This window comes from Myxocyprinus asiaticus, chromosome 14 (genome assembly GCF_019703515.2).
Source record: "Myxocyprinus asiaticus isolate MX2 ecotype Aquarium Trade chromosome 14, UBuf_Myxa_2, whole genome shotgun sequence".
In the NCBI taxonomy this organism is placed as follows: domain Eukaryota; kingdom Metazoa; phylum Chordata; class Actinopteri; order Cypriniformes; family Catostomidae; genus Myxocyprinus; species Myxocyprinus asiaticus.
Window position 1 is genome coordinate 19,043,141 of NC_059357.1, and position 24,408 is coordinate 19,067,548.

The following is a 24,408-nucleotide window of genomic DNA, read 5'->3' on the forward strand; positions in this document are numbered from 1 at the left end:
TTTTTTTATTTTATTTTTTGTAGTTCTGACAGGTCCATCTAATTATTGGGATGCATATAGCCTGGCTGTATGGCCAGTGTTATTTACACTTAGTGCAAATAATTATTAGTGGTAGGGGGCCCCCTGGTTGTCGTGGAGCCCTATGCAGTCGCTTATTATGTTGCTTATTAGACAGGGCCGCTGTTCTGACAATCTGTGCTACCTGCTGAGGATGTGCTACCAGCAGTAAAAACAGTGATATGTAATGTTAAAACATATGTCGGGAGACACAGTAGAACCTGTCGGTATGTACTACAACAGCATGAAATGTTTTAAAAACCTAGGTAGCACACCTTGTCTGGCAGATAATACCTATCAGGATATGCTACCAGCATAACTGTCATTTATTGTGATATGGTGTGAGGCTGTACTAAGCCCTAACCCTACTCCTAACCCCAACCCTAAAACTATGCAAATATAGCATTGGTAGCACATCTTTATAGGTAGCATATATTTTAAGGACACCTGTACTGACGGTATCCTTGAATTTATACTAAGATCCAGGGCTATTAACTTTATGCATTTTCCCAGATAATATGACAATAATACTCAGGTATTATTGATATGTGTACTTTACAAGCGAAATGGCTAAGCGAAACTCTATCTTCTGGGAAAAGGCTGAAAGACCCACTATTCCCCTTACGTTGAAAGAGATGTTCTCTTGCCTTGCATTTGAAAAGATAACATATATCTTCAAAGGGAAAAAAGCTCAATTTGGAAGAAGATTTTACAGCTTGATTAATATTTTAAGCTTATGTATTTCATCTTAGTCCATCTCTTAATGGAAACATTTTTTGACGAACATTTGTTTTTCTATATGACCTGTACCACCCTCGATCTCCCCACCCCCTGTCTTTATATGCAAGTGTAATCTTTTATTTGTAGTATTATTAGTTTTATTTTGTTATAGTTTGTTATGTAAAATTAGTGGCTAAATTAAAAGCGCATTTTTCATGGAGTTGAAAAAAGATGCAAAATGATGCGTGTGTCGGAAACTGTTGGCATTCTGAGTTTGATACATTGATAGATCATTCTTCTTGATAATGATAAGATGCACTGAGCACTGCTGCAGTTTATTAAAAAAATAGTTTCCCCTCCAAAATCATCCTTTTAGCAGCAAGAAAAATAGAATGATGTGTCAGAAATTGTAGGCATTCTGAGTGAGTTTGATTCATTCACTGATACGCCGTTAATCGTGTTCAAGATATGATGCATGGAGCACTGCTACAGGTTATATACCATAAAAACACAGAATGTTAATTTTTAGAGGCAAGTAATTTTTAGTTTTTCCGCCAGTACATCTCATCTGTAATCAGATTTTCAAAAGATATTTCCAGTTGAGCAGTCCACCAGTAACGTAAGAGTGACAGCAATAGGAATGCCCACTAGCAACATACAGGGTGTGTTCCATTCAGAAGTGATCATCCCTATGCCCTATTCCGTTCAAAAAATTTACCATTCACTGTGAGAGCTTTGGAGTGCTGCACGGTGTTGGGCTAGCAAAAAAATAATCACTTTTTAAGTCATTTTTATTGGAAATTCAGCTTGAAGCGATCTTACAGCATGGCTATCATGATTGTGCTCCCTTTAATGTCCCCTTCGAAAGCTGATTCATCTTGTTTGGAACACAAGGTAACGTGACCTGCCTGAAATGACACTATGCTTGATTTCTGTCATCATTTACTCACCCTTGTCTTTTTTAAGATTTTTTAAGCTGTGCTTCCATACAAAGAAAGTGAATGGCGACCGTAATTGTCAGGCAACATTTTCAAGGCAAGATTTCAAGTGAATAATGACTTGGATTTATATTCTGTCCCTCACACAAACCAATAATATGCCTTTAGAAGAATTGGATTATAGTATGTGAATTGTAAAATAGTTTTATGATGCTTTTAAGGTGCTTTTTTGTCCTTTTTGGTGTTTGACAGCCCCTGGTCCCCATCCACTTGCATTGTACAGAAGAGAGCAGCATCAACATTCTTCAAATTATTAACAGGTTTGGAATGACATGAGGCTGAGTAAATGAGTAATGAGGTTTGATGTTAATCATTCATTAATAAAATGATATAGAGACATTATAATTCAATTTAATATTTAATCTATGCATTGACTTTATTGCTCTTAAATTGAGCTTCATAAAAGTTCAGTAAGTAACAGGCTTGATCTTCACAGGTTGTACTTTGGATATGAATGACAGTAAAAGAGATCGTAAAGACAGCCTGATCAGCACTGATACATGATTGCTATGACACCATACAGGGAAAGGCAAAATTTAGATAAGAAGGATGAATAATGTACCAGCAGTAACAAAAGATTTCCTGCTATAACAGACACTGAATCATTCTAGAGAGGTGTAAAGCAGGTTACACTCTGTCTAATGTGACGAAGAAGAAATTATTTTACTTTTACAGCACATTTCACTTTGAAACACAGAACAGACTTTCAGAGCATGGAAGAGACAACAGGATTAACACACTGTCATGGTCAGTGAAATCTTTTGAAATTTTACCATTGTCCTTTCACAGTAATCATACATTAACTGTGGTATTTGCAGTAAGAGTATTGTAACCACATAAAGAACTTTAAATGGCTCCTTATTACCACAATTTGATCAATGCAACTGTTTCTATCTAGCTATGGTATTTGTTATGAGAAATGACTTAAACCCATTCAGAAACTTGCCTATAACTACAAATGCCACAACTATAGTCAAAAAGATAACTCCCCTGATCAAAGTCAAGAAGAGCATTTTTACATGAATCTACAACATTTCAGCAAAAATAACATAGCTAGCCCAGTTAGTGGTACTATAATAAAACCACTGCAAAGTTTATTAAGTGATAATAGAAAGAATGTATGTTTAAAAACATGTCTAAAATAATCAGATTTCTTTTCACTGGCACCCATAGGATCCTAGTTATTCCACTACATGCTGCTTTTAGCAATTAGTGCCTACAGATCGATCTGTGCACACAATGAGAGTATTCAGGGGAGCAATAATTGCAACAATCAGCTAATGTTACAGCCGAGCACATCATGTGTTTTTCTTATTGCTGTCTTTACCACCACATTGCTATAGCAATTCAGACCAAACAACATGAATCTAACTTAACTTTTGAAGGAGATATAACTGTTTAAAATAATGTATTCTGTGATTTACTGTAAATAAATTAAAATGACTATCATTAACCTTAAATTCAATACCCCAAACTCCAAAATTACTTATTTTTAGTTGAAAAATATTTTTCTATGAAACTGTTCATATGAAAGGATTATTTTATACATATATAAACCTGAAACAACTGTATGGCTATCTTGTGTGATATTACAAATGTTACATTTATTAAGCATTTAATTTCTTTCTGTTCCCTTATGTGTTATCATAACTGCTAAGTATCTCACTCCCCCAGAAATGTCTGTGTGAAGCACTAATGAATAAAAGCCCATTATAAATTATTACTATATTATTAATGGTGTAGTTACATAAATCAAACTTTGCTTTAGTTCAGGCAGGTCACATTAGTCAAATTTATAATCAGCTGATGCTCATCTGATTCATGATGTCTACCAATACAATTCAATACATTGTGTTCTTAGGAATTCCAAACTGGCATTCTATTGCAAATCGACAGTATCTTCAGTGTTAATGTGTCTTGGGATTTACCAAATGAATATTTAAGTATTGGAAGTTCGATCATGTGAATGTTTAATCTATACTTTGCAAATTAATAAGTGTACCATGTTGTTATGACATTTTCATATTAAACAAAATAATTATCATATAATTTAATGACTGCTGTCAAACATATGTCCAGTCAGCCAGAACCAAAGAATCAAAGCACCAAAATAAATAAATAAACAAAAACCCTATTGTTTTTGTCAAATATGATCTTCTTACCTTAACAATTTCAGAAGCTTATGTCACCTCTCTCTATACACTGTTGACTTGGTCAGATCTTTTCCTTTTTTTTTTCTAAAATATATATGCCACAAACATCCCCATTACTATTAATCTAAATTCAATATAACAGCCAAACAAAAAACATGGAAAAGTGAAAGAACAATCATTGTTTAGAGGTAAACTGTAACATAATGTTATTTTTATCACACACATGAGTCATGAAATCCCGAATGTCTGCCCCCTTCAGTTTTTTGGCTGGTGGATGTCAGGACCATAACCAATATACAGTAGACATTGAGGAGGACATGTCCCCCCAATATTCATAATAGTGGTCTACTGATAAGGGGTTGTACATGAGACATTATTGGTCATTCAGTGTTCCAGTGAAAAAGACTTAACAATAAAGAGGTCAGAGATTTAAAACTCGCTGAAAGTTACCAAAATGTAAAATGTTTTAATCTATTTAACAACATTAACTTACAATAGTCAAAGATGACTTCTCTGTTTGCTCATGTCTTGTCACCGGTAGACTGCCTTGCAGTATATTGGGCTCTTTCATATTAATTACGTTGTCTGCGTTCACTCGAACTGATTTGCTGAATCAAAACGTGAACTATGACATGTGAGCGCTAGTCAGTGGGATTAGCGCTTTTGAGTTAGTTCTGCCAGTTACCAAAGCAACCAGCTGGAAGAGGCTTCTGCTGGGTTTTAAAGGCTTCATTTTAGGCAAACTACTGCATTTTTTTCTCCCCCGCTTGCACTACAATTAAGCAAAATAAACATATTAAAATGTAATTATTATTTCTCAAAAAGAGGGGGGATGAATTTAGTTATTTCTAAAAATGAGGGGGACATGTCCCTCACAGTTATAATGGTTCCTACACCCCTGATAAAATGTATAAAAAGGCCTATTAGTCGCATTACAGTAGTTACAGGGTGTATAATATCAGATTTTTCAGTTGTTCTCAAAAGAAGTAGTAACTGTCTGCCTAATCTTTTTTCCAACAGAACACAGTCTTAATCTTTCTGACTCACCTAAACTGAGACTACTCTTGATTGGGGTGAGAGAAGCTGGGAAAAGTGCAGCTGGTAATGCCATTCTTGGCAAGAAAGCCTTTGATGAGGTTGGAGTGAAGACCAAAGTAAGTGTCTCTTGTCAGGGTCTGGTGAGAGGTCGACAGGTGCTGGTGGTTGACACGCCAGGCTGGGAATGGTTCAACATCAATGGCACCCCTGCATCAAGTGGAGTTAAGAAGGAGATGATCAGGAGTATGAGTCTGTGCCAGCCTGGTGCCCATGCCCTGCTGTTGGTGGTGCCACTGTCATTCTCGTTCTCCAAGCATGAGCGGTGTGCCATGGAGGAACATGTAGAGCTGTTTGGTCCAGAAGCTTGGAGTTATGCCTTGGTGCTCTTTACCATTTTAGACAGAAAGCAGTTGTATGGCACCACCATTGAGCAAGAAGTGGAGGAGAACGAGGAGCTACACGGGCTTGTTGGCAGATGTGGAGGTCGTTTCCATGCTCTGTTCAGCAAATCCACGGGGGGTGAAGACCAGGTGGCTGATCTTCTGGCTAAGATCCAGGAGATGGTGGCTGCCAATGGAGAAGTTGTGCTCTCCAGTGATAAAGTCCTGGAACAGGCCAGGGAGAGAGAGAGAGATGAGGAGAGAAGAGAGGAAGAAGAGAGGAAGAAGAGAGAAGAGAAGATACAGAAAGTGAGAGTGGCACTGAAGGACAAGGAAAAAGACAAGGAGTTAAGAAGGTTGAGAAGGGGAACAAACAGGTACACAGAGAACAGTAAGTATAATATGATTGCCTTTTTTCACCCTTAGACAACATTGTAAGATTGTTTTGAAAAAGAGCATTAAGAAATCATCCAAAAAAATATAAAGATACTTTATGTGGAGCATGTTTTTGATTTTTTACAGACGTGGAACAGAAAGACTCAACTAAGGTCAATGAGAGCAGTGACCTCTCTGTCAGAGACAGAATAGGCTGCAAGCAACAGTGAATGAAGGGTCAAGACAAACAGGGCAAACTAATCAGATCCACCCTAGCAAATCCCACAACTCACCACCAGAGGAAATCTTTGCTTTCCACCTGTAACTGATCCATCCTGCTATAACAACAGATTGCATTCTAATGTTTCAGTCATAAAATTAAACTCTGAAGATTTCAATTAATTTAGTTCAGCATAATGAATATAGTGAAATCAGTATCAACAACAAAGCCATTCTTGAGAAAATCAAGTCCAATTTTGATTCTCACACTGCAGAAACCATGGAAGGACACCTACACCTACATATTAAAAACTACATTTTCATTCACTGTACATTTTTAACTGTTTAGAATGACATTTCATGAAAATGTAAATGTGATCCTATGCTGGCCTATTTCATGTGATTCTGCTGTATATTACAAGCTTTTGGTGACCCACCCATGAACAGAAGGTTTGATTTAATTGTGTTTAGGTTCTTTATTTACATGATGACTTTTAGAATAAAAACAAAGTTTAAAATATCAATATGCTTACAGCTCTGTCAAAATATACTGTATTCTTCTTACTTTTCATTGTTCAGATATTGTTGTGAAATTGCTGTCATGGTAACAAAAATGTATATTACAACATCATGAAATTTGTTTCAAAACTTCTTTTAAAAAATGTATAAACAGTATTACTAATGCAACTTTCTGCTCTGTTTCCACCGATTTTAGAGTTTTAAAAAATTAACACTTCACACTGACTTTAAGGAGCTCTGCACTCTGCTTTGTTTTCAGATAAAAAAAAAAAAAAAAGGTATTCTGAGGTGTTCTGTGACATTTTAGTATTGATTATACAGCGCCTTATGTTATTAAAATGCAAAAAATTTCAAAATGCCTTAGGAAAACTTTGGGAGGGTTTTTGTGGGAACTTCTTTGGTAAGTCTTTAGTGAAACTACTGTATATGTTCATAGTCAAGTCAGGTTGTCTTAGTCATGTCATGTTTGGAAGTCTGTTCATATTTTAAGTTCCTTATTTAGTTGGAGTAACTTTCTGTTCCTTTTTCTTTTATTTTATTTTTTTTATCTGCAGCTCTCTATAATCTGCAAGATGATCAGACTTTTTTGTAATCGCTCCTCTGTTGCAATAAGGGTATCAAAATATTCTCTTATAAAGAGTTAGAAGTGCCATTTTGCTTGTCTTCTGTCAATGTTTAACTGAAACTCCTGAAGGTCTCCACCCTTAAAGCAAATAAAACAAAATAAACAGCCAAATTATTTAACACCAAACTACAAATGAGCTGTTACCAGACTGCTTTAAAAATATAAAAAACACTCCATTAAGAATCATGAAGTCTTGACACATGACACGTACAAACATGATTGCTGCTCCATATCTTTATAAGATATTTGTTATATGACATTTTAAATCATATGTACATGTGTATACAGGAAGAACAAAGAGTTACAATGTTAGACCTCCACCAGTGTGTAATGACTTTTAAATTCTATCTAATAACTATTAAAATCATGTTAAATTCTCAAGTGTATTAATGCATATTAATATGTGTCCAGGACCACTGTTCCAGGCAACCATATGTTGCCATGCTATATATAGATGCAGATGTTAATTTGGAATGCAAATATTAAATGCTCATCTTCTCAATCTTGAGCAGTAATTTTTAATAGCAGTGTTTTTAATATAAAATTGTTATTAAATCACATTTATTTCCCAATTGTATATCTAAGGAAGAAAGAGCTGCTCCAAAACTTCCTGGCTCTTCTTGAATCTCCATATTCCTACGCATAAGGAATCATGAATCTTCTGCCAGGCCTCCAGCTCAGATTTCCACAGAGCTGCTCTGGAGCGGATGAGCTTAGAGGCCTCACTCTTGCTCCCTTTTGCCAGACTTATACTGTCTTTGCAAATAAAAAGGACATCCAAGCCAATAAAGAGGGCATTTAAAGTGATAAATCCAGCTCTAGCAGACTTTGAGAGTGCAAGCGGCGTCCCTTTTGCCAGCTGCCCAATGTCAGGCAGGTCTGCAGCTAGCTTGGGAATGTTGCGAGCACTTTGTGCTTCCTGCAGCCCTACCTTGGTTGCAGTCACAATCACCTCCTCACTTCTGAGCACTTTTACAGCTGAAGCTGCATCCACCATGGCATCAATACTTTTGGCCACTCCTCCAACACGGGCAATCAACTTCATAGCTCCAAACATATCGACCACATCAGGCCCCTCTAAACGCTCCGTACTGCTGGCCTTCTCCAGACAGTCTAGAATCTTCTGCACATCATCCATGAATCTCTGGAAAATGCTTTGAGCATTTTTCCCATGGTGATTGTTGACTGCAGCTTCAGTAATGCCTGTGACCAGACTATTGACACCACTGGTCACCCCCAGACTAACCCCTGTTATAGTGAGTGCCAAAGACACCCCTGCAGTGACAGGGGCAAGAGCAAGACCAACAATGGACAAGACACCCCCTGCTACCCCCACTGAACTTCCAGCCACAGTGGAGATACTGGCCCCCATCTTCATCCTGTCCAGCTGAACTGCACTGCCCTCCAGATCTGACAGGAACAGCTCCATTCTAGAGTGACACTGACTAAATAAACCAATGAAGTACAGAGCATCTTTCTGAAACATGAATGTCAGCCTGGTATGCTGGTCCATCCTGGACAGGAGGAGAAAAGACAGAGTTAAAAAAAAAAAAAGAAAAAAAAATGATTTCGATTTAAAGGAGAAAAAGAGGTCTTACCTTATTTCCCATAACTTTTTTAAATGCTCAAGCATTTTTTGCATGGAGTTTTCACTTAAGTTCAAACTGAACTTCACAACCTCACCTTTCTTCCATCTGTAAAGATACAGATAAACACTTACTGATAACATTTATAGACTCGTCACAGTTTCTTGATTTCAAACTTGAGTAACAAAAGAGAACATGAACATTGAACATGAACATTTCTAACACTCACTCATGGAAGCCTCCAGACCACAAAACACTCTTGGATCTGTGAGAAAAAAATAAAATAAATGGCAAAAAATTTTACAAAGACTTTTTAGATCTGATTATGAAAATACTCCTTAGATAATTTATTAAATGTCAATTATTTGTGACAATTATATAATTAAATTGCTCTTCAATTTTGTTCCATTAGATTTTTATTTCAAATTATTTGACTCAAATTGTAAAATGTATGTATTATTCACCCTGATATGCAAACATAATCAAATAACTGTTCTTTTCTAAAGGACAGTATCACAAGGAGGTCAGAACTAACTTTTTCTCCATTCGCTCACAAAGCTGTTGTGTGGTGCAAATGTATTTGTCTAGTTGAAAGGCCAGGACATCCACATTACTGAGTACAGGAAGGAAGAAATCTTTTGAATTTCTTTTAAAGTGGATGAGGAGAGGGCAGGCCATTCTGGCAGCTGTGATGACCGCTCGCACACTTGCAGGGCTCTCTCCCTTCGGCAGAAAACTCTGTCCAGTGAAGACAAATAGTGACGTGACTGTTAACTTCTCCACTGCATCCAAGAAGTGGTCAAGTTTCTCCAGCCCCTCAAGAGTGTCCTTCAGGATGGCACCCAGTTCCTTCTCCAGCTCCTGATATCTGGAGTCAGCTGTGACCTGAGTTAAACCACTCCACAGGTACTCCCCAAAAGCCTTGGCTTTGTTTTCTGAGCGCTGAACATGCTCAAACCGAAGACTGATTTTGTCTGCCTGGTCCTTGATGTCTCTCATCTTCTCGAGCTCTGTCTCTCTCTGAAGGGTCCATTTATACTCTTTATCGCAAAAGTCTCTAACTGTATGAATGTATCTGAGTGTGTCCACAACATAATCTGACAGTAGTTTCTGTAATCGTTTCCTGTGCCAAAAAGTTAAATCAGAGAAAGTTAGTAGCAATATTGCCTTAGTGAATAGAAATGTGATTAATATATAACCCATTATTTCAGCATTCTTTGGTCATGTGTCATTAAATCTTAAACTACTGGTAGACTATCCTGAGTATAACTGTCAGATTTTCTGAACAAACATCACTATGAGAGTCTTCCTACCACACAAAAACAAAGCTATTCTGCAAATTGGGTGCAGTTCCTTGAAGAAGAACATAGGTTGTGTTCTAGTCTTGACCACAGTTTTTTGTGCACTTAATTAGGGATGGGTAACTATACAGATTTCTCGATTTGACTCAATTCTGATTCACAAGCTGTCGATTTGATTACAATATCGATACGATTTGATTTGATTCTGATTCATTTGGGTATATTTCAGTTATAATGTCAATTTGGCTCACATATGAAAGAAATGCTCTCTCAGCTACTGCTGTTAATTTTACTACTAACTTGGTACATTACGAAAATATGTTTTGTAACTGTTCTGTAACTTTAAAATATGTTCTGAAAGTGCTGTTCACAATAATGTTGTCGCATGTAAGAAGTTGAAGAAGGATGTTTTACGGGGTCAAGCGTAAACATGCTGGCAAACCACCAACAACAAAGCCACAACCCCAAGTTATTCAGACCAGTAATAATAATATTTACATTACATTACACATCCAAAACAAAATCTATATTTAATATAAGGTCATTCAGTAGTTAGCTTGCTGGATGGTTAACTTGTTTTTCAGCTTTCAAGTTTGTATTGTCTTGTCATGTTAAGAAAGCTCACCTGAAGAAAACAGTGTTTATTTACTTAACCTACATTAAACTAGGCTAACTTAACCCTCATGCACATTTTTGACCAAAATCAATTTTGTTTCTTCAATAAAACTGGTTTCCTTTATCTGAAGGGTACAAGACTTGGTGCCTTTTCGTCCATTTGATATCTGAACAGACACAAAGAAATTGGAGTTGATTTGATCAGTCTAAGTGTTCGGAAAAAAAGTTACAATTGTACTGTTCCCAGTCAAACGTGACCACCATAGGAAATGAATGGGAAACACTAACAATTACAGATTTTTTTTTTTCATTATTTATTATATAAAATCTAAAAAACAGCCACAATGCAGAAAAAACACACACAGACATGAAGGGGTGAGACGACCAAACATCAAGTGTGCAAAACACAAACACACACACACAAACATACACACACAAAACTGAACTGGTCAGACTATAAAACAGAACAATTTTTTTCAAATTTGCCAAAAAACAAACAAACAATAAATCAGCCACAATGCAGAACACACACACACCAAAATGAATTGGTGAGACCATAACACATCTACAATGCTGAACACACACACACACGTTGGTGCGGCTATCCTTATGAGGACTCTCCATAGACATAATGATTTGTATACTGTACAAACTATAGATTTTGTCCCCTAACCCTAACCCTAAACCTAACCCTCACAAAAAACTTTCTGCATTTTTTACATTCTCCAAAAAACCATAATTTAGTATGTTTTTTAAGCGATTTGAATTATGGGGACACTAGAAATGTCCTTATAAACCACAGTTATAGCATAATACCCTTGTAATTACCAGTTTGTAACATAAAAAAATGTCCTTGTAAACCACCCAAACCTGCCCCTACCCCCCCCACACACATTCATCTCCTTACAACTAGGGATAAATTAGGTTATTACTTGTTATTCTACTCATTTCAGGTATGCACAAACTGACAAAAATAACCTCAAACAAAATGCTACACTTTAACAAAAGTAGTCTTTCTTAATGTTTAAATATATATCTAAATGCAGAACTTGTGACAAAATCTAGAAATCTTCAGCCAAGGATGAATAAGTAGCTCTCTGCAGCCGTCTAGTGTTTATACTTGTATTTTTTATTTATTTAATAGACAGCACAGTTTGATTCTAGAGACTTTAAACTTTAAAACGGTATATAATTTATGAGGATTGGTTCAGTACTTGAGAAAATATTCATTAGAAAATTCAAAAAGTCGATTTTCCTTTTATTGTTTCCGGTGACTTTTGAAAGGGAACAATTGGAGCGTGATTTAATGATGAACAGTGGTTAGGGTTAACTCGCGTTAAAACGGTAACATTGTGTTGACACCTCTTCAATGTGTCTACTTTATTCTGATATGCCTGTTTCTTTAAGACTTTTTAACTATATTTAAACTTTTTAACTATTAGCTAACTCTTTTCCCCTCTATTTAAAGTTATTTTGAGCTAAGTCTACCCACCTGGTGTCCATCTTGGTTTAAACAAATCTGCCGATGGAAAGCTCTGATGTTGACATTCCTTAACAAACTGAAGGGAGAGATATCTTTTGTTTGTGCTCTGCCGGATGCGGGTGTGTTTTCTGTGAGTTTCGCTTTCTTTTTTTCACATTTATTGCCCCGCCTGTAGAGAGTTTTTTTTTTTTTTTTTTTTTCTTTGTTTTTTCTAATCTAATCCCTTGCGTGTTGGATTTTAATGTAGTGGATGTTTTAATGCGCATGCGTATTCACATATTAATGTTTTGTTTTATTAATGTAGCGTACTTAACGGCCATTAATACAGTATATATTCATATAACACACACACACACACACACACACAATTAATTAAAATAAAATCGCGGTATGACATTGTGCGATTATTTAACCACAAAGAGCTTCGACGATTTAATTAAATTAATAGATTAATCAATCTGTTCGCTTCAAAGTCTATGTACGCTGATCTGTCTGTATTGTGTATAAGCATTATTACACTGTATTCAGAGCGGTTCTGTGCTCCACAACCCCATCTCGTGCTCAGAGTAACAGATGTGCTCCATTCCGTTCCGTGTGCTGAGCGCATAATTATTAAAACACTCCAGATTCACTTTGATGTCACTTTTGCATACTTCCAAGTATGTTTGGCCACTAGATGTTAATATACAAATAGAAATAATTCCCCTTGGCATTTATGTACAGCGGAGGAGATGTTAAAATGAGGAGCACATTATAGTGAGGAGCAGGGCTGGAGTTGAGGGGGATGCCATCCCACTAGTTGCAAGAAATACCAAAAAGCATCCCGCTTGTAAAACCACCATTCCGCCTTACCATCCCCTTTAGATCAGTTGTGTCATGTATAGAACTAATCATGCAAGTAAAATATTTAATTTGAATACATTTGGTAAATAACAAACTTTTAATAAGTGCGATTAGCCGATCTGAATTAGATTTCGACATATGTGAGGTTGCCAGATTTCTATAGGTGAAATCCGCCAATCAGATCTGGAAACACGTGTACAGTTTAGATATATGCTGCCAGGGTGACGCTTTAGACGCGCGATCTGGCAACCATGAGCGCGCGAGCTTTCTCTCCACTGTGAAAAAAGATGCCTGTTTTCAGAAAACACTGTAAAACAGGTATATCAGAGTTTGCAATGGGTTGACTTGTCCTTCCTAGTGTTCACATGAAACTTACGCCACAAGTTTTCAAATGTTTCACGCACTTTCAAACATGGAAAAAATGCATGTCTGCAGTGGGTGAGCGATCTAGAAAAAAAAACCTTTTAATGATCATAAGGTGGATTCTTTTCACAAAATTAATCATAAAATACAATTACAGAGGGTTACAGGTGCATATTATTGCCATGTGTCCTAAGGGTCAATAAAGTGACACTCATTTTTGTCCAGATCTATTAAATTAAAAATACATAAAATAAAATAAAAAAATAAATAAAAAAATAAAAAAATGCAATTCACACAAACCATTTACTTGAATACACCTCTTCTGTGATGAAAATTATTCAATTGCTGAGTTTAAAGTCATATTGATGTTTTTTTAAATTAAAAAATGTGATGTGGTGTCCAGAGACAATTTAAAAAAAAAAAAAAAAAGTGAAAGTCTCATTAAAAGCTGAAAATCCTGAAAAAAAAAAAAAATGTTGGCATGACTAGTGCAGAATAATCTTTTATTGTTATTTCTTTAAAAACTAAGCAGTGAAACAATTGTGTTTTAAAATATGATTAAAAACGCTTTTGTCCACCAAATCAAAGTCATTGGGTGTAACCAACATGTAAGTAGTTATTTTGTTGTTTATGTTGACCATAAAAACCATAAAACAGAGTGAATACCTTTAGAACCTTAAGACTGAGCATGAAGTTTTAAAAATCGTCTGATATTAATTTTGAAATTTTTATCAAAATGCACATTTTGTTCATGTGGTGTAAACTTGAGAAAACTTCTTGATATTTTTGACTCAAAAATGCATAATATTTATAAGAATATATATTTAGTTTATCTTGAAAAATGTGTTTGAAAACTCTTTGGAAATGAATGATTAAGTTGTTTCTACTCTCATGTATTCAAGGTGCAAAGAAAGTATTATAATACTTTTTACTTGATGGTTACACCACATGACAATTTAATGTTTTTTTTTGTTTTTGTTTTTTTTTGTTTTGTTTGTTTGTTTTAGAAAATGCTATAAATTTTTTTCAAAAATGTATGAAACCAAATTGGACAAAGATTACATTTCTGAGAACATGACACAAGTGTTTTAAACTAGAACTTTAAAAGATTTCTCATTTTAACACCTTGTACAGCATTATTTGTCAATGACCCATAAGTACAAAAACCATTTGAAAATAATAATAATAAAAAAGCCTCTATATGGCCAAGTGTGATCTTTAAACAGCAGAAGGATGTAATTTAATTAAATATTATACAGTAACACGTGCTGCGCACCACAGTACAAGAGGCGTCTCTCTGCCCTGTCTACGGTGTTCATTTTAGGACATACTCAAACCTCAGTGTCAGTTCTCAGACATCAGGCAGAACAGCATCATCCCTCGGAATATAAGTGTTCAGGTCTCAGGAAAAACATTGTCATGTCTAAAGCCTCGAACAATGAGGCATCAGACCAAACGGCCTTAGACCAAAAGGCATCAGACAAAAAGGCTGAATACACCTGCTGCCTTTTGGTCTGAGGCAGTTTGGTATGAGACTTTAGACATGACAGTGTTTTTCTTGAGACCTGAACCCTTTTAGTCTGAAGCACGATGCCATTCTGTCTGATGTCTGAGTATGTCCTAAAATGAACACTGTACCTGTCATCACCTTAACACACACACACACACACACACACACACACACACACACACACACACAACTAATGCTTGATTGAGATCAGTGTCTTTACTGTATAAACGGCTGTGAACTCTCAAATGAACTCTTTCTCCATTGCTGCTCGCGAGTTGCGGGAAGCTTGATATAATGAATCCTATACAGGAAGAATTTCAAAGATCTTTCAAAATAAAAGTCCCGCTGAAATGAGAGCTATTCAACTGATTGTGAAATGAAAGACACTAAGACATATTACTACTGTGTAAAAGTGTAATATTAAAGGCAGTCGCAATAATACACATAGTAACAATAATATAATATTAAATGGTTATATTATTACTATTATTACCTGTAAGCAATATCACATAAGCAAGTGTACTGAATGCATGTTGTGATTCAACCATGGCAGTCTTTTGCCTCAGATAATCAGATGGTTTTCATTAATAATGTAAAGCTCTGCTGTGCATCTTCTTTTTAACAAATATTATATATATATATATATATATATATATATATATATATATATATATATATATATATATATATACTGAAATATATATATTGTTGAAAAGTATTATATTTTCATTTGATTAAAGCTGTACAGTATGTATTTGATTAAACAATTTGATCATAACATTTAATTAACACATTTAACATGGAATCCAGAAAAATGTAAAAAGAAAGGCATAATTTGTATCTATAAGACTTCATGCAGTTCTTTTTGTCCATCATTTTCTGTGTAATTTCATCAAAAATCTGAGTTTTATTTTATTTGTTGCCTAAGTATCGAGTTAGTATCGATACCGAGGTACCAGGGCTGGTATTGTACCGAAGCCAAAATTTTGGTATCGGAGCAACCCTAACCTGGACACACTGCTGGATTATATGCACCATTTCACACCGAACACACACGTGTCAATACAAAGATGCCCCCTTCAAATAGCACTTTTTAGTAGCTCAAATTAATAGTGCACTAAAGTGTCGTGCTGACAATAATATTGATGTCTGAATTTGAATCTCCTTTCTTGGTTATTTAAAAAAAAATGTTTTTATCTTGCGTACTTCTGAAGTTTGATTTAATAATACCACTTATTTTAATCTGAACAATGATGCCAGCATCTTGTAATAATTTTACATTTAATGGAGAGCAAAATATTGAGTCAGACTCATGATTTTCAGAATCGACAAATCTGCGGCTGGTCGTTCACATCTGGTGTAACCAGTTAACATGAAAACCAGTTGAACCATAACAAGGGGTCCCGTCTCCACCACCGCAGCACATGGACTACTGTTTGTGAAAGGATAAGTGAATAAAAATAATGTCATACTGCTAAAATGATGTCTTTGCATTTATTTTGAATGCAGTAAATAATATTTTTCAATTGAAATGGCTGTTATTATGTTTTTATATGGAATATGATCAAATTGAAGTAAAATATTATTTATTTTACGTGGGTTAATAATTTAAGCACTTAAGACACATTGTATGTCTGATGGTATTTCCCTTTCTGTCACTCACTGGATGTTGTGTCGATGTAGTGACACTAGGGGTCGCCCTTGGGAGCCCCAAACACCTCTGATCTTTTAATTGGCAAGTGGAATTTGCATGCCTCTCCCCCGGACATACGGGTATAAAAAGAGCTGGCTTGCAACCACTCATTCAGATTTTTCCTCGGAGCTGAGCGGTTGTGTTCAGCGAGCTGAATTACTCTGCCGATCCATTCACCTCTATATCGAGTGAAGCTGTTGGATTTATGGCGCATTACAGTGGTTTCTCCCCTTCTTGCACCGATGTTGTGCAGAGAATGCATAAAGAGTATATTTTCTACTAAAAGAGTGGCACTCACGAAAGCGTCTTTTTCAAGATGCCTTTTCATTTGTGTATTATTCCTGGCGTGTGGTGTGTGATGGATGCCCAACTTTTGAAACCTGGACATTTTTCAAATTTGCCAAAAAACAAACAAACAATAAATCAGCCACAATGCAGAACACACACACACCAAAATGAATTGGTGAGACCATAACACATCTACAATGCTGAACACACACACACACGTTGGTGCGGCTATCCTTATGAGGACTCTCCATAGACATAATGATTTGTATACTGTACAAACTATAGATTTTGTCCCCTAACCCTAACCCTACACCTAACCCTCACAAAAAACTTTCTGCATTTTTTACATTCTCCAAAAAACCATAATTTAGTATGTTTTTTAAACGATTTGAATTATGGGGACACTAGAAATGTCCTTATAAACCACAGTTATAGCATAATACCCTTGTAATTACCAGTTTGTAACATAAAAAAATTTCCTTGTAAACCACCCAAACCTGCCCCTACACCCCCCCCCCCCCCACCACACACACATTCATCTCCTTACAACTAGGGATAAATTAGGTTATTACTTGTTATTCTACTCATTTCAGGTATGCACAAACTGACAAAAATAACCTCAAACAAAATGCTACACTTTAACAAAAGTAGTCTTTCTTAATGTTTAAATATATATCTAAATGCAGAACTTGTGACAAAATCTAGAAATCTTCAGCCAAGGATGAATAAGTAGCTCTCTGCAGCCGTCTAGTGTTTATACTTGTATTTTTTATTTATTTAATAGACAGCACAGTTTGATTCTAGAGACTTTAAACTTTAAAACGGTATATAATTTATGAGGATTGGTTCAGTACTTGAGAAAATATTCATTAGAAAATTCAAAAAGTCGATTTTCCTTTATTGTTTCCGGTGACTTTTGAAAGGGAACAATTGGAGCGTGATTTAATGATGAACAGTGGTTAGGGTTAACTCGCGTTAAAACGGTAACATTGTGTTGACACCTCTTCAATGTGTCTACTTTATTCTGATATGCCTGTTTCTTTAAGACTTTTTAACTATATTTAAACTTTTTAACTATTAGCTAACTCTTTTCCCCTCTATTTAAAGTTATTTTGAGCTAAGTCTACCCACCTGGTGTCCATCTTGGTTTAAACAAATCTGCCGATGGAAAGCTCTGATGTTGACATTCCTTAACGAACTGAAGGGAGAGATATCTTTTGTTTGTGCTCTGCCGGATGCGGGTGTGTTTTCTGTGAGTTTCGCTTTCTTTTTTTCACATTTATTGCCCCGCCTGTAGAGAGTTTTTTTTTTTTTTTTCTTTGTTTTTTCTAATCTAATCCCTTGCGTGTTGGATTTTAATGTAGTGGATGTTTTAATGCGCATGCGTATTCACATATTAATGTTTTGTTTTATTAATGTAGCGTACTTAACGGCCATAAATACAGTATATATTCATATAACACACACACACACACACACACACAATTAATTAAAATAAAATCGCGGTATGACATTGTGCGATTATTTAACCACAAAGAGCTTCGACGATTTAATTAAATTAATAGATTAATCAATCTGTTCGCTTCAAAGTCTATGTACGCTGATCTGTCTGTATTGTGTATAAGCATTATTACACTGTATTCAGAGCGGTTCTGTGCTCCACAACCCCATCTCGTGCTCAGAGTAACAGATGTGCTCCATTCCGTTCCGTGTGCTGAGCGCATAATTATTAAAACACTCCAGATTCACTTTGATGTCACTTTTGCATACTTCCAAGTATGTTTGGCCACTAGATGTTAATATACAAATAGAAATAATTCCCCTTGGCATTTATGTACAGCGGAGGAGATGTTAAAATGAGGAGCACATTATAGTGAGGAGCAGGGCTGGAGTTGAGGGGGATGCCATCCCACTAGTTGCAAGAAATACCAAAAAGCATCCCGCTTGTAAAACCACCATTCCGCCTTACCATCCCCTTTAGATCAGTTGTGTCATGTATAGAACTAATCATGCAAGTAAAATATTTAATTTGAATACATTTGGTAAATAACAAACTTTTAATAAGTGCGATTAGCCGATCTGAATTAGATTTCGACATATGTGAGGTTGCCAGATTTCTATAGGTGAAATCCGCCAATCAGATCTGGAAACACGTGTACAGTTTAGATATATGCTGCCAGGGTGACGCTTTAGACGCGCGATCTGGCAACCATGAGCGCGCGAGCTTTCTCTCCACTGTGAAAAAAGATGCCTGTTTTCAGAAAACACTGTAAAACAGGTATATCAGAGTTTGCAATGGGTTGACTTGTCCTTCCTAGTGTTCACATGAAACTTACGCCACAAGTTTTCAAATGTTTCACGCACTTTCAAACATGGAAAAAATGCATGTCTGCAGTGGGTGAGCGATCTAGAAAAAAAAAACCTTTTAATGATCATAAGGTGGATTCTTTTCACAAAATTAATCATAAAATACAATTACAGAGGGTTACAGGTGCATATTATTGCCATGTGTCCTAAGGGTCAATAAAGTGACACTCATTTTTGTCCAGATCTATTAAATTAAAAATACATAAAATAAAATAAAAAAATAAATAAAAAAATAAAAAAATGCAATTCACACAAACCATTTACTTGAATACACCTCTTCTGTGATGAAAATTATTCAATTGCTGAGTTTAAAGTCATATTGATGTTTTTTTAAATTAAAAAATGTGATGTGGTGTCCAGAGACAATTAAAAAAAAAAAAAAAAAGTGAAAGTCTCATTAAAAGCTGAAAATCCTGAAAAAAAAAAAAAATGTTGGCATGACTAGTGCAGAATAATCTTTTATTGTTATTTCTTTAAAAACTAAGCAGTGAAACAATTGTGTTTTAAAATATGATTAAAAACGCTTTTGTCCACCAAATCAAAGTCATTGGGTGTAACCAACATGTAAGTAGTTATTTTGTTGTTTATGTTGACCATAAAAACCATAAAACAGAGTGAATACCTTTAGAACCTTAAGACTGAGCATGAAGTTTTAAAAATCGTCTGATATTAATTTTGAAATTTTTATCAAAATGCACATTTTGTTCATGTGGTGTAAACTTGAGAAAACTTCTTGATATTTTTGACTCAAAAATGCATAATATTTATAAGAATATATATTTAGTTTATCTTGAAAAATGTGTTTGAAAACTCTTTGGAAATGAATGATTAAGTTGTTTCTACTCTCATGTATTCAAGGTGCAAAGAAAGTATTATAATACTTTTTACTTGATGGTTACACCACATGACAATTTAATGTTTTTTTTTGTTTTTGTTTTTTTTTGTTTTGTTTGTTTGTTTTAGAAAATGCTATAAATTTTTTTCAAAAATGTATGAAACCAAATTGGACAAAGATTACATTTCTGAGAACATGACACAAGTGTTTTAAACTAGAACTTTAAAAGATTTCTCATTTTAACACCTTGTACAGCATTATTTGTCAATGACCCATAAGTACAAAAACCATTTGAAAATAATAATAATAAAAAAGCCTCTATATGGCCAAGTGTGATCTTTAAAAAGCAGAAGGATGTAATTTAATTAAATATTATACAGTAACACGTGCTGCGCACCACAGTACAAGAGGCGTCTCTCTGCCCTCTCTACGGTGTTCATTTTAGGACATACTCAAACCTCAGTGTCAGTTCTCAGACATCAGGCAGAACAGCATCATCCCTCGGAATATAAGTGTTCAGGTCTCAGGAAAAACATTGTCATGTCTAAAGCCTCGAACAATGAGGCATCAGACCAAACGGCCTTAGACCAAAAGGCATCAGACAAAAAGGCTGAATACACCTGCTGCCTTTTGGTCTGAGGCAGTTTGGTATGAGACTTTAGACATGACAGTGTTTTTCTTGAGACCTGAACCCTTTTAGTCTGAAGCACGATGCCATTCTGTCTGATGTCTGAGTATGTCCTAAAATGAACACTGTACCTGTCATCACCTTAACACACACACACACACACACACACACACACACACACACACACACACAACTAATGCTTGATTGAGATCAGTGTCTTTACTGTATAAACGGCTGTGAACTCTCAAATGAACTCTTTCTCCATTGCTGCTCGCGAGTTGCGGGAAGCTTGATATAATGAATCCTATACAGGAAGAATTTCAAAGATCTTTCAAAATAAAAGTCCCGCTGAAATGAGAGCTATTCAACTGATTGTGAAATGAAAGACACTAAGACATATTACTACTGTGTAAAAGTGTAATATTAAAGGCAGTCGCAATAATACTCATAGTAACAATAATATAATATTAAATGGTTATATTATTACTATTATTACCTGTAAGCAATATCACATAAGCAAGTGTACTGAATGCATGTTGTGATTCAACCATGGCAGTCTTTTGCCTCAGATAATCAGATGGTTTTCATTAATAATGTAAAGCTCTGCTGTGCATCTTCTTTTTAACAAATATATATATATATATATATATATATATATATATATATATATATATATATATATATATATATATATATACTGAAATATATATATTGTTGAAAAGTATTATATTTTCATTTGATTAAAGCTGTACAGTATGTATTTGATTAAACAATTTGATCATAACATTTAATTAACACATTTAACATGGAATCCAGAAAAATGTAAAAAGAAAGGCATAATTTGTATCTATAAGACTTCATGCAGTTCTTTTTGTCCATCATTTTCTGTGTAATTTCATCAAAAATCTGAGTTTTATTTTATTTGTTGCCTAAGTATCGAGTTAGTATCGATACCGAGGTACCAGGGCTGGTATTGTACCGAAGCCAAAATTTTGGTATCGGAGCAACCCTAACCTGGACACACTGCTGGATTATATGCACCATTTCACACCGAACACACACGTGTCAATACAAAGATGCCCCCTTCAAATAGCACTTTTTAGTAGCTCAAATTAATAGTGCACTAAAGTGTCGTGCTGACAATAATATTGATGTCTGAATTTGAATCTCCTTTCTTGGTTATTTAAAAAAAAATGTTTTTATCTTGCGTACTTCTGAAGTTTGATTTAATAATACCACTTATTTTAATCTGAACAATGATGCCAGCATCTTGTAATAATTTTACATTTAATGGAGAGCAAAATATTGAGTCAGACTCATGATTTTCAGAATCGACAAATCTGCGGCTGGTCGTTCACATCTGGTGTAACCAGTTAACATGAAAACCAGTTGAACCATAACAAGGGGTCCCGTCTCCACCACCACAGCACATGGACTACTGTTTGTGAAAGGATAAGTGAATAAAAATAATGTCATACTGCTAAAATGATGTCTTTGCATTTATTTTGAATGCAGTAAATAATATTTTTCAATTGAAATGGCTGTTATTATGTTTTTATATGGAATATGATCAAATTGAAGTAAAATATTATTTATTTTACGTGGGTTAATAATTTAAGCACTTAAGACACATTGTATGTCTGATGGTATTTCCCTTTCTGTCACTCACTGGATGTTGTGTCGATGTAGTGACACTAGGGGTCGCCCTTGGGAGCCCCAAACACCTCTGATCTTTTAATTGGCAAGTGGAATTTGCATGCCTTTCCCCCGGACATACGGGTATAAAAAGAGCTGGCTTGCAACCACTCATTCAGATTTTTCCTCGGAGCTGAGCGGTTGTGTTCAGCGAGCTGAATTACTCTGCCGATCCATTCACCTCTATATCGAGTGAAGCTGTTGGATTTATGGCACATTACAGTGGTTTCTCCCCTTCTTGCACCGATGTTGTGCAGAGAATGCATAAAGAGTATATTTTCTACTAAAAGAGTGGCACTCACGAAAGCGTCTTTTTCAAGATGCCTTTTCATTTGTGTATTATTCCTGGCGTGTGGTGTGTGATGGATGCCCAACTTTTGAAACCTGGACATTTTTCAAATTTGCCAAAAAACAAACAAACAATAAATCAGCCACAATGCAGAACACACACACACCAAAATGAATTGGTGAGACCATAACACATCTACAATGCTGAACACACACACACACGTTGGTGCGGCTATCCTTATGAGGACTCTCCATAGACATAATGATTTGTATACTGTACAAACTATAGATTTTGTCCCCTAACCCTAACCCTACACCTAACCCTCACAAAAAACTTTCTGCATTTTTTACATTCTCCAAAAAACCATAATTTAGTATGTTTTTTAAACGATTTGAATTATGGGGACACTAGAAATGTCCTTATAAACCACAGTTATAGCATAATACCCTTGTAATTACCAGTTTGTAACATAAAAAAATTTCCTTGTAAACCACCCAAACCTGCCCCTACACCCCCCCCCCCCCCCACCACACACACATTCATCTCCTTACAACTAGGGATAAATTAGGTTATTACTTGTTATTCTACTCATTTCAGGTATGCACAAACTGACAAAAATAACCTCAAACAAAATGCTACACTTTAACAAAAGTAGTCTTTCTTAATGTTTAAATATATATCTAAATGCAGAACTTGTGACAAAATCTAGAAATCTTCAGCCAAGGATGAATAAGTAGCTCTCTGCAGCCGTCTAGTGTTTATACTTGTATTTTTTATTTATTTAATAGACAGCACAGTTTGATTCTAGAGACTTTAAACTTTAAAACGGTATATAATTTATGAGGATTGGTTCAGTACTTGAGAAAATATTCATTAGAAAATTCAAAAAGTCGATTTTCCTTTATTGTTTCCGGTGACTTTTGAAAGGGAACAATTGGAGCGTGATTTAATGATGAACAGTGGTTAGGGTTAACTCGCGTTAAAACGGTAACATTGTGTTGACACCTCTTCAATGTGTCTACTTTATTCTGATATGCCTGTTTCTTTAAGACTTTTTAACTATATTTAAACTTTTTAACTATTAGCTAACTCTTTTCCCCTCTATTTAAAGTTATTTTGAGCTAAGTCTACCCACCTGGTGTCCATCTTGGTTTAAACAAATCTGCCGATGGAAAGCTCTGATGTTGACATTCCTTAACAAACTGAAGGGAGAGATATCTTTTGTTTGTGCTCTGCCGGATGCGGGTGTGTTTTCTGTGAGTTTCGCTTTCTTTTTTTCACATTTATTGCCCCGCCTGTAGAGAGTTTTTTTTCTTTTTTTTTTCTTTGTTTTTTCTAATCTAATCCCTTGCGTGTTGGATTTTAATGTAGTGGATGTTTTAATGCGCATGCGTATTCACATATTAATGTTTTGTTTTATTAATGTAGCGTACTTAACGGCCATAAATACAGTATATATTCATATAACACACACACACACACACACACACAATTAATTAAAATAAAATCGCGGTATGACATTGTGCGATTATTTAACCACAAAGAGCTTCGACGATTTAATTAAATTAATAGATTAATCAATCTGTTCGCTTCAAAGTCTATGTACGCTGATCTGTCTGTATTGTGTATAAGCATTATTACACTGTATTCAGAGCGGTTCTGTGCTCCACAACCCCATCTCGTGCTCAGAGTAACAGATGTGCTCCATTCCGTTCCGTGTGCTGAGCGCATAATTATTAAAACACTCCAGATTCACTTTGATGTCACTTTTGCATACTTCCAAGTATGTTTGGCCACTAGATGTTAATATACAAATAGAAATAATTCC

At 35.4% G+C, this 24,408-nt stretch overlaps 2 protein-coding genes across 5 annotated transcripts; one reads left to right on the forward strand and one right to left on the reverse strand.

Moving 5' to 3' along the window:
- Positions 1-868: 868 nt before the first annotated feature.
- LOC127451915 (GTPase IMAP family member 8) lies at positions 869-7,116 on the forward strand. Of its 2 annotated transcripts, none has more exons than XM_051716976.1 (4): positions 869-2,035; positions 2,451-2,522; positions 4,949-5,737; positions 5,869-7,116. In XM_051716976.1, the coding sequence occupies exons 2-4, from the start codon at positions 2,489-2,491 to the stop codon at positions 5,949-5,951; spliced, it is 906 nt and encodes a 301-aa protein (XP_051572936.1). In that variant the 5' UTR covers positions 869-2,035; positions 2,451-2,488; the 3' UTR covers positions 5,952-7,116. The 2 variants fall into 2 exon arrangements, with proteins under 2 accessions (XP_051572936.1, XP_051572937.1); XM_051716977.1 differs by having other exon boundaries at positions 4,949-5,723.
- A 185-nt stretch (positions 7,117-7,301) lies between these two features.
- Positions 7,302-23,840, reverse strand: LOC127451905 (uncharacterized). 3 transcript variants are annotated; one of them, XM_051716963.1, is made up of 5 exons: positions 23,716-23,840; positions 9,206-9,793; positions 8,900-8,935; positions 8,683-8,778; positions 7,302-8,598 (listed from the first exon to the last, which is right to left on the reverse strand). In XM_051716963.1, exons 1-5 carry the CDS (start codon positions 23,724-23,726, stop codon positions 7,665-7,667), a joined length of 1,665 nt encoding a protein of 554 aa, XP_051572923.1. In that variant the 5' UTR covers positions 23,727-23,840; the 3' UTR covers positions 7,302-7,664. The 3 variants fall into 3 exon arrangements, with proteins under 3 accessions (XP_051572923.1, XP_051572920.1, XP_051572922.1); XM_051716960.1 differs by lacking the exon at positions 23,716-23,840 and adding an exon at positions 17,898-18,078; XM_051716962.1 differs by lacking the exon at positions 23,716-23,840 and adding an exon at positions 12,079-13,106.
- Between the last annotated feature and the right edge of the window lie 568 nt (positions 23,841-24,408).